Below are 16,193 nucleotides of genomic sequence, written 5' to 3'. Positions count from 1 at the left end.
TAGTGAAGAATTTTTGAGAAGCTTTTTTTCTACCGTAAGTAAACTGATCAATAAGTTGAAAAAGTACTGTCTTTAGCACAGTAGAACGTACAAGAGACTGCTCAGTATCGAGTAGCGCGGGCTCGCTTGACTTCCTGTGTCTTGCTTTTAGGAAGGCAAATTGCTTTGTTTGGCACCTTATGTGTCTGCTAGTTTGAAATTTGTTAAATGCACACTAACGCAGGAACATGCTGCCTGTATAGTATGGAAATTCCCTTGGTTCGTATTTATCGCGATTTTGTGACTGTTTTTACTTATCGTTGAAAAATAATACCACAAAGAGTATTTGTGTTCATTTACTTTTATTACCGCCTTTCTTTTTAACAAGAAACTTTTAAAGTCACTTAAGAGGTAGAAACTACAAGGGGCGAAAAAGAGACTTAATTTTTTCCGTTTCCGCGATTGAGCCGTTCAAAGCTTACCCTTTAGTCGCTTTACAGCTGCCATATTAACCGTTTAAAATTTATTTTCATTTACATGAATTTAGTTCACCTTGTTTAGGTTTAATTTTAGTAGCATTTATAGCGAAAGGTAGTGTTAAAAGGCAGATACCGCTTTTAAAAACAAAGAAAAGCCTTCGCATTTATTCCTATTTTACTTATTGGCGGGTGATCCCTTTTGTATTTATAAGATCAAATATTCTACTTTTCTGGTCGAAAAACTCGGAGAAAACATATTATTTCGCCAGGCTGTAACTTGAAAAACTTAAGTGCGGAGTCCTTTACTGCCCTTCACATTTGTGGCACGATATTTTACTATTATTGGGGAAAATTGGGTTCCAAGCAGTGAATAAATTGTTTCACAGGCAGATACGAAAGTGTTTGATTTTAGTCTATTTTTCCTCGCTATTAGCTACCTTTAGATACAAAGTTTACTAAAAAGTGCCAAAGAACGTTTCCACTCCGTCTTTTAACTGGCTGCAGACAGATGCCTTGATCGAGAGATGTATCTGGCTTTGCTTGTTTCTGATATAGGCTATTCAGTCTCTTCCTTAACCGAGCAAGTAAAAAAATCGTTCGCTGGTGAAGGGTAAATTGAAGGGAAGATGTCAAAGGAATAAATTATTTTAAAACAAACTGCACTTTTGAGCGAAATACTTGCCCTAAGTCTTCCACCAAAATGTCTTGGCATATAGGTGCGTAACCCCTTATGGGGTTTTTCAATGGCAGGTAATGGGAAATAAAATTTGCCAAAACAAAAATTCATTCAAAAAGTAAAAAAAAATTATGCTGGCCTAAAGAGGAAAATTAAGATACGCAAAGAAAAAATTAATTGACGCAAACGAAAAAATAATTCATTGACCATAGAGTACACATAATTATTTATAAAGCACCACAAAAATAATTGCAAAACGTAGTTTTATTTTGTAGAGAAAAAGTTGTGTCTTGATCCTGTCATATCGTATTTCAAACAAAAAAAGATTCATTTTCAGTATCGAAAATTTATGTTTAGATACGAGCTTTCGATTCCGTCTTGGAATCTTTGTCAAGTGGTATAGGACGTTTTGCCACGTGAGTTTTATTATTTCTGATACATGTTTTAACCAGAAGGAGCAACCTTAGACCCCGTCCACACGTATCCGGATATTTTTGAATCCGCAACTTTTTCTTTGCGGATACGGCTATCGTCCACACGCATCCGGCGAATTCGCAAGCAAATCCAGAAATTTTTGAATCCGCTCTCCAGAGTGGAAAGGTTTGAATCCGATAACATTTCGGACACGTGTAGATGGTCGAATCCAGATATTTTCCGATACGATGACGTCACAAAATTGGCGCCAGTGTTTACCGCGCAAATTTAATTATGGCCGCCGATCGAAAGCAAATAGCTTCTGTGCTCCTTGGGCTTATTTCCAGTCTTTTAGCTTGTATGCAGCTAAATGTCGCTCTACTAAATGCTGAAATAAGCTATGCTAGAAGGCGGCTTGACATCTGCAAGCTCTTTACGCTGTCTACCGGACAAAACGGCCGGCAGAAACAACTTAAACGAGCAGGAAAGCAATGCCGTCCTCGACGATTCTAGAGTGAATCCGGAGTGAGTCCGAATACGTATGAACAGGCGAATTCGATTTGAATACGCTGTGATCACATAACGTGTTTTTCGTATCCGGAAAGAAAAAGTTGCGGATTCAAAAATATTTGGATACGTGTGGACGGGGTCTTAACCAACACTATTGATCACTAATGGTGATTATTCGTAACTATTCGCAACTTATTCGCAACTAGTTAGCAAATACACACCAAAGGCGAAGAAAATATTGGTGAATATTCCACGAGACGAAATCGAATTTCGAATTGCCAAGCGTCAATGAGCAGAGGCGCGCAGGCAGTCTGTCGATCGCATTGTCAATTGATAAACAGGCCATTTTCACGATGGTGTCACTTACGACAACTATACCACAATCCTTCATTTATTTATTTATTTATTTATTTTTTTTTTTTGCAAATTTTATATTTGAAAGGAAAAGCGAAGAGAATTCTGGTAGTTGTAGTAAAAATAACGTCATCGTCAGAATCGCTTATTGCACATGCTTTCAGTGGAAAGTCAATGTTTCGTCGACGTCTCTGACGTTTCAATGTGAGATTGACTTCTTCATCAGTGAGTGATCGAACGTTGGTTTTCTTCTGCCTATTTTCCAAAATAGATGGAGATGAGCCGGGCTGTTTGGCATGAAACTCTCCCTTACAAATTACTCTCGGAGATAGTACAAATGAGAATTGAGTGCTTCATTGCCTTCACTGAATAAGTCTACAGTTGTCCGCCGGTGTCTTCAGGTGGTGGCCGAGAGCCGCTCGAACCGACATAAAACTAGTGTTCTTGTAAAAACTGCCGTCTTTTTTTCCACTGAAACGTTAAACTTCTTGAGTAAAACAGATTTTACTCAAATTCGCGAAGATTACCCGTTTGGGGGTGGTCAGATGCTGTCACGAAAAGGTGTCAAATTTTTTTAATTTTCTGCTGGGAAAAACACCTGTTACCGCCACCAAAAAAATTGTGTTTACACTGAATTTAGGTTACAGCGAAGGTTTTCTCTCAGGAATCTCTCTTTGCAATAACAAAACCACACGAAAGGTTACGGAAAGAACCACAAGAATGAAGTCAAGGTCTCAGTAATGAGATCTAGATTTCCTCTGGCGGTAGGATTAGACGGTCGTTTTAGCTTTTTGAAATATGCACGTAAAGACAAGGACTCGAAAAAAAACATATTCTTGGAGCGAAAAGACCTAGCCAGATAAAACTTTTAGGTTTTAAAATCATTATGGTAACTTTCATATGAAAAATGACGAAAATAGATTCGTTCGGATGTGGCCTTAATAATTTCGGTGTAAAAGACTATTTACCAGTCTTCGCTTTCAAAGAGAGGTTAAACGTTTGTCCAACGTATACGTAATTTATTCATATAAACAAAAGGATTAAAAGTGGAATCCAGCCAGCAGACATTTCATCTTAATTCCTCGCGAAGCGAGGGCCGAAGGCCCGAGCGTAGCGAGTTTAATAAATTTGTCGGGCCGAAGGCCCGCCGAAGGCCGCGCTCGGGAGCTAAGCCGTGAAAATTCGAGCCGAACATATATTTATATATATGTATGTTTATATATTTCCGTGAAGGTGTCCGCATATTGCCTAGCAACGGTGAAAAACAAAGTATGAATGACGTCAGGTTGTCTGGCGTCGTCTGCAGCAAAATTTGCATACATCGGGAAAGTTTGCGTGTCGGATAAAATTTAATCAATATTCCCTGGATACAGATCAATCTCTCCAGAATCTTTTCCCTTTCTTCCAGAAATCTTTTTTGTGAAAGATTGCATTGAAGAAATTACACGTTTTGTGGCCGCGGTAAAATAATTTTCCGTGGGAAATAAATTCATCGAACACGACAGCATTGCACGCCCGTTGTACATTTCATCTCGTCAGAAATAGATTTTTAACCGCAAACCGCAAAACTACGAAAAGACTATGCTCATCAAAATAGTTGCTATGTTCAGAAACCTTTTAATCTCCTCATTCGATGCTACAATACGAGTAAAGAGGGCTTTCCACCCAGCCCCAGCTTCGCGAGGTTTTGCGAGTCACGTATTTCTAGTAACAATTATTCCTCTGTGTACAGTAGGATCGAAATTTGTCAATTTTAGTTTCATCATAATGTTGCGTGCGACAACCTTTCTTGTCTGTATCTCTCAGTTAGTACGCGCGGTGTGATCGGTCAATTTCGCGGGCTGTATTTCACTGTGCGGCCCGCTAAATTTGAAAGTTGTTCCTTTCCCGCGTGCCAGATTACCTTACCGCCGTATACCTTTAGAAGTGTCTCGCGACGAAGCAATGTAGCGCGTCCGGTTTAGACTGTACATACCTCAACCCCTATATCAAATTAAAGCTTATAGAGCTGGCAATCAAACTATACCAAGAATTTTGAAATAAAGTGAATTGTCGAATTTTTAGCGTGGTTTTGTCGAATTAATTATTTTTTACTTAAAGGGGGCACTTTAAAGAGCTAAAACTTAAAGTGAATTTGTTCCTTTGCCTTTAAATTTGGACAGTAGCTAGACAACAAAAACGTGTCTGCGAATTTTTTCTTTCGAAATATTTTTCCTCCGAGAGCGATTTTTGTACGATCACTCCACATTTTTTTTAATTCTATTTTGAAAATGTTCTGTAACTTTTCACTGCAATTGAATATGGCGAAACACACACACGTTTTTATAGCGCTTTGGGTCCGGAAACTAAGGACCAAATTAAATTAACGAAAAAAAAAAAAATTCGTTTTGACTTGAAGAGTTTCAAAAGGTGATTCGGACGCTAGCATTTAGAGGTCGTGAAAAATTCGATATTTCTTTTTGTTTCAAAATTGTTGATATATTTTGATAGCCAGCTCTACAAACTTTAATTTGAAATAGGGGTGCTAACCGGACGCGCTACATTGCTTGGACACACCTCTAAAGGTATACGGTAACCGTAACCTCAGAGATATAATAAATAGCTTACTAAGGGAGGGTTTATATTTTATGCAGGGCGAGGAGCTATAATGATTTTGAGAGGGGGGGTCACAGTAGGTTTTGGGGGTAGGGGGCTATGCAAAAATTCCCACCAAATTAGGACAAGGCGTAAGGGGGGCGATCGGAAAAGTTTCTATTTAAAATGTTATGTTTTCATCGTTTATACGCCCCTTGGTTGTCCCGTCAACAAAACGTTGTGTATATTTTAGAACCGTGTTTTCCATGGCCTCATATGTTTTGTTAATTTCGTGTTCTGTGTTTACATAAGTAGTGAGGTAGCTAACATCAGGTAGCGGCAGCTGTACAAGTTTGCCGCAAACTTGCGTTCTATTGGTGAATCGGCGATTTACCAATAGAACGCAAAGTATGTGACACTCCCTCCACTTCTTGTGCTTCATCGGCGATGGTACAAGTTCACACTCACTATCATCACTCTCACTCTTTATGCAAATGTTATAAAATGTTAAGAATGCAGAAATGCTTGTATTAGCCATTTTAGAGGAGGTTTTAAAGTTTAAAAGGGTGACAGAGGGAGGGGGGGGGGGGGGGGGGGGGCTCCAAAACATGAAAGGAAAAAAATTTAAAAATCATCATAGGTCCCCATCTGCATGAATTATGAACCCTCCCTAATCCCCCTTTCTCGGTCGGTACTGTAGGTTACGGAACCTCGTTTATTTCTGTCGATTTATGGCAACGGGAAAAAAATCGGTCCATAAGCTACTGTACGGATCTCGAACAAGAAAGGCAATAAACTCAAACTCGATTCTATTACTAAATAACCTCTGCATAAAACGATAAATAGCTGCTGCCAAGTATGAAAGCTGGACGTAAGATTATCTTGGTATTTGACACATTTTGACTTAGAACGACGTAACTTATTTACGTTTTATTCGTAGATGTCATCTGATCTAAAAATTGTGTCTGCAAAAGCATTTCAATGTTGCTGTTATTATTTTAATCAGCTACCTGTTTTTGTTATTTGCCGTCGAACTCACGTTTGTGAGCACATCCTGTACCCTACTAAATACGTTTTTCTTCGCTTCGCGTATAAGATGTCTTTTTGTCGCCGCTAGTCAAGAATTGTTGACAAGTTTTTTTCGTGAGGTAAGTTAGCTGATCAGCAATGTGAAAAAGTATTGCTTTCAGGTCAGGAGAACGCACAAGAATCTGTTATGTCGTGCTATCAGTATCTGGTAGCGGGGGCTAACTGGTCTTGCTCTCACGGAAGGCAAATTGTTTTCTTTGGCATCTTTGGTGTTTGCTATTTTGAGATTTATTACATGTATACTGACGGAAGGATATGCTGTATGGGAGTTTTCTTGTTTCGAATTTCTTGCGATTTTTGGACTGTCTTCGCTTATCGCTGAAAAAATGTATTACTAAAGCATATTCCGTGTGTTTACTTTAATTTACGTGGTTCATTTTAACAAGAATTTATTTAAGTCACTAAAGAAGCTGGAACTACACGTGGGCGATAAAGAGACTTTTTTTCCTTTTCTGCGTGCAATGACTAAGCCGCTCACAGCTAACCCTTAACTGAGTTTCTGTACAGAAATGGCTGCGACTACAGATATAGTTCATCCAATTTAACATACCCGTTCCCACTCAATGGAAATTATTATGCATGTTCATGGAGATATCTTTTAGTAAACTAATGTTCATTGCTGGGTATTATACAAAAATGCAGCAGACTGCCTCCATAAAAATAAATATCGAAGGCTATCAAAATTAAAAAAAAAAAAAAAAGCTTAAATTAAAGAAATCAACATATTAATAATTATAAAGTTAACTTCTTGCAATATTGCATTCAGTTATCGCAAATTAATAGTAACTAAGTTTTGTTTACTTGACGTGTAAAAGTCCAACTCGAATTTACACCATTTCAGTGTTGCATTTAGCTATGGAACTGTAACATACAATTTTCGCTAAATTCATGGGTGAGAGGGGATAATGCTTATTGTGTATTTCATGAAACTGTCAACAAGCCTATTTGGAGCAGCGCTTTAATTGAAAATAATGGCACTGGAATTAAAAGAGAGATTTAGAATCCCGTTTACAGCAAACAGCCGAAATGACCACGTGACCATGTTTACCCCATATTTGCCGCTCGTTGTTTGTCATTAGTTTTTTAGTCTTAGTATTTCTTATATATTTTATAATAATCATTTTTTTTTAATGAGGTGCATTGTTGTTATATGGGGTCTTTAGAACTCTTTTACAAATCGTCCTTATCGCTATTTTTTCTATATTTTTCTTGTTGATTAATTAATTGATTGATGGTCATTAAATTGCAATAAAAAAATAAAAAATTTAAATCTCTTTAATATTTTGATCGCTTGTTATTTTTCGATAGCAGGTAAAAAAATTGGGCTTCAAATTTTATAAGAGGCTCCTATATAAATATTTTTGCTGTAGTCGTAGAAACCAAAGGTGTTACCTCAACTGTAGTCTGAAATGTCAGCCGTCTCCTTCCCCTAACCCACGCCCCCGGTGGGTTAGGGGGAGAAGACGGCTGACACTTCAGACCTCCTCAACTGGCGCTGTGTCACTTACATGGATGTTAAACTTGACGGGTGCGTGGTAAATTATTCCAAAGTGCCATACTTGGAGGGGTGCACTGGATGCTACAAACGGTATTAGAAATGAAGTAGCTCCATGAGCCTTGTGTATAAATAACACGCACCACAACATCCCTGAAAAAAAACAATCCGCGTGATGAGGAGTGTTGCTGTCTATATCAATGTTTGACTACAACGTGACACGATTGTGTTCTTTTTAAGATCCTGACAGAGCTTTTTCATCTTTTTCCTTTGAATTACAAAAATGAATGAATGAATGAATGAATAAATGAATAAATGAATGAATGAATGAATGAATGAATGAATGAATGAATGAATGAATGAATGAATGAATGAATGAATGAATGAAGGAAGGAAGGAATGAATGAATGAATGAATGAATGAATGAATGAATGAATGAAATAAAATTAACTAAGGAGTGGGATTTTTAACAAAAGGCCAAAAAGGGAGAAAGACAGCAAATAATGCGTGACGTCACATTTTTAAAATCCTTAACTGTGTACAAATATCCACAAATCTTGGGATACTTTACAAACCAATATGTTAACTTTACACCCAGCAGCAGTGCGATGCAAAATAACGCAATACGATCCAGTAAAATCAATTATGACTTCAGCGCTACACAGGTTCATAAAGTGTACGGTTTTGTCTAAAATACGGTTGGAAATAGGCAACCAGCGCAAATTGTGTTGTTAAGAATAATATTTTCACATGATATTTTTAATCGTCTGAACAGGACCATGATGTTGGTATTTCTGGTCTTCCTCTTGATATGTTGCGGAAGTTGTCAAGGAGACGGTGAGCTGAACTCGTAACATTTCCTTAAATAAGTATGACTTTAACCAAGCAAAGAAAATTAAAAACAACAACAACAACAACAACAACAACAACAACAACAACCAAACAAAATGCTTATCATGAATAATTTAAAAACACTAATTTAAACCTGCCTCAATTGTCATGATATTTGGCGCATATGTCTGTCGCGTTGTTCATTTGTGGTGAAAAAATCTTCTTTTTTTTTTGACAGGATGTGGTTCAGTGGTAAACAATACTTTGGTGAGCCCCAGATATCCTAACAACTATCCACACGGAATGGACTGTGTTTACAATGTTTCTATTCCACATGGCATGGCGCTGAAAATTTACTTTGAAATGTTTCACTTGGAGATGGAAAGTCATTGTCGGTAAGCAAAACAGATTAGCATTTAATTCTTTCTTTTCCGCTTTTAGAAAGGTGAACAATATCATCACGCATATCCGATGCATCTAACAATGATAAGCCGCAAGACATTAAGTGGCTAACAATTTTCAAGAAATAAAGTTAAAGCTGCAGTCGAAGTTTGAACCTTCCGACAGTCCAAAACTGGTATGGGAAGGGCATTTGAATAAAACAAAAAACCTCGGCTATGTTCAAATACCTTGCCTTAGCTTTAGTCGGGTCCCTCCTCCTCCGTGGCTTAACATGGATAGCTGCATTACTTTTGTTTCCATAGTTTCACAAATAAAATACGTTGTTAATAGCCCATTGTTTATTTTTCACTAGAGTTGTTTTTGTTTATGATCACTTTTTTTCCATTTGTAAGAAAGTTGGCAGCGCGTCTGATTTTCAAAGTGAAGTTTTATTGTAATCTCCAAAAGACAAGCAACAGGTGTCGTATGTAGACCGGGTTTTCTCTGTTGATGTAACTCATCTAGTTCAGTATTGTACAAGTTTTTCTGTTGCAACTAGCAAATGCCAGAAATTTTTTTTTTACGCTGATATTGGTTTCCTACAGCTCAGTCCTTACAGGCGAAAATTATTGTAAGGAGATTTCAGAAATCGCAGAGAATTGTTTTCCTTACAAAATACGTAGGGAATATGATGAAACTGTCAATGCTATGAAGATACATTTTGTTATCGACCTGAAAAAATTCAACTGGCCTCTTTCACGTTTACATCAATGTAAATTTATGCATTTCTCCATGGTCAAAGTATATATTTTCTATTTAATCATTAGGCTGCAATTTCCGAGCTCGTTCACTGGGCAATAAAAAAAAGGGCAAGTCCAAGCAACAACCGTGGACGATAATCCTGCTGGTATACGTTAGATTAATTGTTGATCTGGTCGGCTTAGCAAATACAAATGATACAAGAAGCAGAGACCGATACAACGTAGAAATACGGTTTAAAGGTTACTATGTTTCGGCTGGCCAAACCAGCCAGCTGGTTTGACCAGCTGAAATATAGTAACCTTTAAACCCTATTTCTACGTTGTATCGGTCTCTGCCTCTTGTATCAATAAAAAAAGACACAGAGACGAAATTGATTTGGAGTAAAATTGGCTAAGGGCAATGGCCCTAAGCCGATTTAATGAATAACCAATTTTCTTTAAATCATCTAAATACATATCTAAATCACAAACATATTAAGCCCAGTGAAGGTGAAGGCAGATAAACGCCATAAGAATTACTTAAAGCAAAGAAGAAAAGAGGACATGGAAGGGGAGGAGGAGGGAAAAAAAGTACGAAAATGTTCGCACGGTGAGTGTTTTCAAACGAATGACCGCGTGGTTGGAAGGACACAAATACCGAACCCCAAAACAATGGATGGGGGATTCAATACATTGATATAAGTCACCCACTCCGCCCTCCCACCCTAGCTTGTCCTCACTCACGCATTCCGATTGTTAACTTAAGATAACATGAAATAACAGGATACATGAAATGATGGATCAGAGAATCAACCCGGCAGTTTTTGAAGTGTTATAGTCCTAGTCAGGAAATGGGAATAAAAAAAAATCTTTGACCTCGGCGGGAATCGAATCCACTCCCTCTGGGTTGGATAAACTGTACCGACGGAGCTACGAGGCCAGACAAATGCAAATCTTGGGCAATTCTGGTAGTAAATGCAGGAATGTGAATTTGAAGGACGCCGTGAATGCTGTGCCGCTTGCTGAATAATGACAAATGATGATCAGCGAATTAACTCTGCAGCGTTTGTTCCCCTGCTTAAACGAACTCACGAAATTCGTACCGGGTGAGTGCTAGCTTTAGTAAGAAAATGGGCGATCGCGCCAAGAAAAGAAAGCATCTTCAACGTAGGCGATAAACAAAGCCACGACCTCCGATTGTGGGCTGAGTTTACTGCTGGTTATCGTCCTTACTCGAAAAGGTTTTTCTCCGGATACTCCGGTTTTCACCCACCCTTAATAAACCAACATTTACGAATTACAATAGAACCTTGCATAAGATGATCACGTGCTTAGATACCACTTAGCAACACCGTTCTGGATAGCAAGCAACCCAAACATCGCTCCGTGTAACAAAGCTTCAAGTGGGATGGCAGTAGCTTTCATGTGATAATTCATCCATCTAAAAGGGTTACCCGTACAATATATTTTACTATTTTTTTCATATGAAAATGCCTTTTTCATGGGCTGTGTTTTTCTGAGCTGTCACAAGCACAGGTAGGTCAAGCTTTATGAGCGTTTATAAGACCTTTGTTTGACCTTTGTAACGTCACGTTGTTATTTTAGTGTCACGATGAATGTTACGCAATGGTGGCAATTGTAAGGGTTTTTATGGGTTTTACAAACGTGTTTAGGAGTCCAAAATAAAGAGCATGAATTGAACAAAAATACCTTACCTTGTCTCCTTGATACCTTGTCAGTGTTTGTGTGGTGTATTTTAGTCATTTCAGCGCGATTCCGGTGGGTTTTAGGTTCGCTATTTCCTCTCGCTACAGTCTTATAAACGCTCATAAAGCTTGGGCGACTTGTGGCACAAGTCGACAGGAATTGAGGCCTAAAAAGTCGTGAAAAAAGAAGAAAAAGCGTATTGAAATTGTAACTCTCGTCCTCGACAGAGTCTTGGAGGACTGGTTTTGTTCCAAGAAACGGTAAAACATACCTCTCAACGCACAAACATGTTGACCATGTGCGTTCTCATTTTATTCTCTGACCACAAGGGCTTATGGGGGATTTACACCCGCTTGGGAACTGGGCGCTTACTATCACACTCTCCCCCCCCCCCCCTCCTAAAAAACATTGTCGTCCTCGAAATTCGAACCTCTCTTTACAAAATACTGAGTTTTACACTGCGTCATTTATGAAACTAATCCAATGTCCTGTTCTGTTCGGTGATGGCTAACAGATACCTCTTAGTTTTGGAGGAAAGAATCCTTAAGAGCCTCTTGCTCATTCCGTTGATATAAAACATGTTCACGTGGTCAATGTTCCTTTTTTTTGTTAACTGAAACAACATCGATATTGTTCATAACCTTTTATTCCTGGTTTGCACATCTTCAAGTTGTATTCAAGCACAGAGATGGTACGTGGGTTGGATGGTCCTCCTCTTTCCCTCTGGTTTCGAACGAGCACTCTGTCTCTGTCTCTCGCTGGGCATTCCGCTGGGCGGTTTCTGAAGCTATCTTGGAGGCTTCTGACATAGCATTTTGCCACTTCTTAACATATTCTGGATAGGGACTAAATCCAGTAAGTGGCTTTAGGTTAAACATCAAGTCAATAGGGAGACGCGGAATCTGCCAAAAAGGAGGAACAATGGGGCATAACCTGTAGAGTCGTTCTTGGTACAGTTGTAGGCATGAACTACTTTGTGTAAGTGATCTCGCCACCTTGACGTATTCCTCTCAGGCAGAGTCCTGAGCATTGAGAGTAATGTCCTGTTGAAGCGTTCAACCTGACCATTCCCCTGAGGGTGGTACGGGTTTGTTCTTGAATGGCGTGCTCCAATGAGTTTATCCAGATTGTAAAACAGTTTGTTCTCAAATTCACAACCTTGATCGTGGTGGATTGTTTCAAGAACTCCAAGTCGCAAGATGAAGTCATTATATACTCTGTCTGCTGCTGTCTTTGCCAACTTATCTTTGGTGGCATAAGCTTGTGCAAACCGGGTAATGATCCATCACTACTAAGATGTACTGATAGCCTCCCACACTTGCTCCAACATGGAAGAAATCCAGTGAGACCATTTGAAAGGGCGCTGTCGTGTCAATTGGCTTAAGGGGCTCTCGCTGCTTGACTACAGGTGGTTTTTGTTTGATGCATCTGCAGACTTTGGTAACAAACTGTGTGATATCGTCCTTCATGTGTGGCCAGTAAAACCGTGCCTTTGCCAAATCAAATACTCTTACAACACCTAGATGGCCCATGTCCTCATGGAGTTCTTTAAAGATAATCCTACGAAGTTTCCGGGGTAATACAACTTGTGCGTTAGTGCTTGTTTTCCGGTACAATAAATTATCGCTTCCCAAGGTAAGTTTTTCTTACTCGAACAGGAGTCGCTTCACATCTCTTGATTCACCTTTAGTTTCTCTGACTGAAGGTCGTTTTCCTATCTTTATGAGGTGCACAAACCTGCTAATCACTGGATCCAATTCTTGCACTTGCTGTAAGTCAATTTGCTGGTCTAGTGGAATGGTGTGGTCGGCATCAAGGGCTGTAATTGAATCAGTTAAAGCAGTTAGCCACGGAAAGTCAACTTGACTTTGATACTGTGCAGAACAAATAGCTGCCTGTATGACCTCTAAGCTGCTTCCTTCACAGCATGCGGCCATGTCATCCTCAATGTTCAGGGGTATTCACAACAGCGTGTCAGCATCGCTATTGGATTTGCCTGGGCGATAATTCACTTGGAACCTGAAATCTGCTAGTTCTCTAACCCAGCGCAAGCTTGTTGCATTCAACTTTGCAGAGGTCAGTATGTATGTCAGCGGGTTGTTGTCAGTATACACCGTGAATTCGGGTGCGTAATAAAGATAGTCCCGAAATTGGTCTGACACGGCCCATGTCAGGGCAAGGAATTCGAGTTTTCCGGCATGGAGATTACCGTTCTTTTCCGCAGGTGTCAGGCTACGGGATGCGTATGCAATGACTCTGGTTCGCCCATCCTGTAGCTGATAAAGGACCACACCAAGGCAATCTTTACATACATCCGTGTGAACGATGAACGGTTTTTCATAATCGGGGTAGGCCATTATCGGTGGGTTAGCCAGATGTCCAATGAGTTCTTTCAATGACTCTCGATGGGCTTCTGTCCACAAAATCGCTTTTGAAAATGGAAACTGGCGATTCCTCTTGTCGGGGGCCCTCCTAGCAGTGTACTTGGATTTATTTTCAATTTTCGGCTTGTTTAACAGTTCATACGGGGGCTTGGCAAGATACGCAAAATTGGGGATATAACGACGATAGCAACTAAGAAATCCCATTAACTGTCTCACTTCCTCAACAGTTTTTGGTTGTTTTTCTGCAAGGCTGGTAACAGCAGTTATTCCGCTCGGGTCCATTCTGTACCCGTCTTTCGAAACAATTCGCCCCTGGAAACAAACTTCTCTTCGGAACAATTTACATTTGGACGGCTTAAGTTTGATACCCTGCTGCCGAAGGCGTCTGAGTACTTGTCGCACATGTCCCACGTGTTCCTCGAAGGACCGGCTAAAAACAATGATATCATCTAAATTGGGAATGGCTATTTCATCTCTAAATTCCCCAAGGCAATGTTCCATGTATCTTTGAAAATTTGCGGGTGCATTTGGCAATCCGAAGGGTATACGTACCCACTCGTATAAACCCCATGGTGTGATAAATGCAGTGCAAGGTCGGCTGTTTGGTGCTATAAAACCCTGGTGGTAGGCCTTCCCCTGGTCTAACACACTGAACCATGAATTACCACCTAAACTGTCCAAAGTTTCCTGCACTCTTGGAATAGGGTGTCGGTCAGGAACGCTACGACGGTTTAATTCCCGGTAGTCCGCCGCGACAGACGAAGAGTGCCATCCTTCTTTCTGACACACACTACTGGTGATGAATACGATGATCGTGATTTGGTGATGAACTGTTTGTTCATTAGGTCCTCAATGTAGGTTTTCACTTCTTGATAAAGGGGTCTTGGGATTGACACATAATTGAACTGAACGGAGAGACTGGGACGTAGCGAAGATGGCGGACGTGTATTTTTGCGCTCCGACCATGCCTGCCTCAAATCGTTCTTGGCGTTGACAAACTATCCGTAACCATGAGTTCTGTGGCGACTGTTGAAGAGCTTAATACTCCCACTACAAAAGATAACCCAAAGAAAAGAAATAGGCAACAAAGAAGTCCGCAAACTGACGAAGAAAAACAACAAGATGGCGTTACCACGTGCACCGAAAGACTCAAACATATCAAAGAAAAATTGGACAAAGTACTCCTTATGCTACCCGAGTTCGAACACCTTAAAGCAAAAATTAAGAAATTGGAGGAAGAAAAACAGAGTATGACAGACAGCCTACGCAGAATGAAGTAAAAGAGCTAAAAGTTCAGCTTGAGTCGACTACCGCTAGCTTGCAGGACGCAAACAAAAAACTTGCTAAGCTTAATGAGCTAGAGCGACGCCAAATAAAACAAGAATGCTATAATCGCCGAAACAATATCAAGTTCTATGGAGTAAGAGATTCTGATAAGGAATCCGCAAAAGACACTGAGAGAGCACTCAGACTTTTTTTAAACAAAGAAGTGAAGATTCGTCAAGAAGATGTGAGCGAAATCCAGTGTGAACGAGTGCACAGGATACCAACAAGGTCGCTCGCTGACAAAAAACCTTACCCAAGACCTATTATAGCGAAAGTGTCATTCTATCAAGATTAAGAATTTATCAAGTCCGAAATCAAGAATCTACGAAAAGGCGCAAAGTTCGGGGTAGCTGACGACTTTCCTCCGGAGGTTGATGAAATCAGGAAAGACCTCCAACCAGTTCTAAACAAAGCCAGGAGCGAGCAGAACTGATTGCTTTCTTCAATGTGGAGAAACTTATAATTGATGGCGTTGTTTATCGAGGCCCTGAAACAAAGCGTTTTCCGATCTACGGTCGCCTTATGGAACGTGGTAACTCTACAATTTAATTGAACTAGTAAGTCATGGTCAAGTCCTTTCAGGTGCTTTTGCCCCCCGTATCAGCCAGGAAAGTGTGCCGATAGATAAGTTTAGGTCTAGTAGCTATGTATTTGTGTAGAGATTTCAAGATTCATCAATGTCTAACCGTTTTCTTATACGTCCTCTTCGCGACATTATATTCCACTACTATGTTTGCTTTGTTCATGTCTCACCCACAAAATCGTCCAGAAATTTTTAATTTTTCGTTTGTTCTTTATTTATTTCTGCCAAGGTTTTCAAGTCCACGGTTTGAATCAAATTATCAAATGTTGCTTGGCAACCTAAGTATAGATGGATCTCAAAGTTAGCACTCTGAATGCCAGAGGTTTAAACAAATCGTGCAAACGAAGACAGTTATTTAGATGGCTGCACCAAAAAAACGCTGATGTAATTAATTTTCCTCCAAGAAACGTACTCTTCAACACAAACGATCAAAATCTGGGAAAATGAATGGGACGGGAAAATATGTGCTAGTCATGGCTCTACCCATAGTCGCGGCGTTATGATAATGTTTAAGCTAAGACTAGACGTAACAATCGAAAACATTATTGCCAATAAAAATGGCAGATACATCATAGCTGAGGCAACTTTGGGTGAAACAAAAATAGTGTTTGTGAATATTTACGCCCCAAACGACACAACACTTCAGGTTCATTTCCTGAGGGACTTATCAC

The 16,193-nt window shown here is 39.7% G+C and overlaps 1 protein-coding gene across 1 annotated transcript in view; it reads left to right on the top strand.

The window, feature by feature from the left end:
* Positions 1-8,167: 8,167 nt before the first annotated feature.
* LOC146459869 (dorsal-ventral patterning tolloid-like protein 1) overlaps positions 8,168-16,193 on the top strand; it is a 63,214-nt gene continuing 55,188 nt past the window's right edge. The window contains exons 1-3 of the mRNA XM_085088763.1: positions 8,168-8,251; positions 8,346-8,407; positions 8,640-8,796. Coding sequence (XP_084944889.1) covers positions 8,350-8,407; positions 8,640-8,796 — 215 coding nt within the window. The 5' untranslated portion in view covers positions 8,168-8,251; positions 8,346-8,349. The remainder of the gene's footprint in view (positions 8,252-8,345; positions 8,408-8,639; positions 8,797-16,193) is intronic.

The sequence above is a fragment of the Pavona decussata genome, unplaced genomic scaffold (genome assembly GCF_977016875.1).
Source record: "Pavona decussata unplaced genomic scaffold, jaPavDecu1.1 SCAFFOLD_215, whole genome shotgun sequence".
NCBI classification, from domain to species: Eukaryota; Metazoa; Cnidaria; class Anthozoa; order Scleractinia; family Agariciidae; genus Pavona; species Pavona decussata.
The sequence above is the reverse complement of the archived record's forward strand: the minus strand, read 5'-3'. Positions and strand labels throughout refer to the sequence as shown.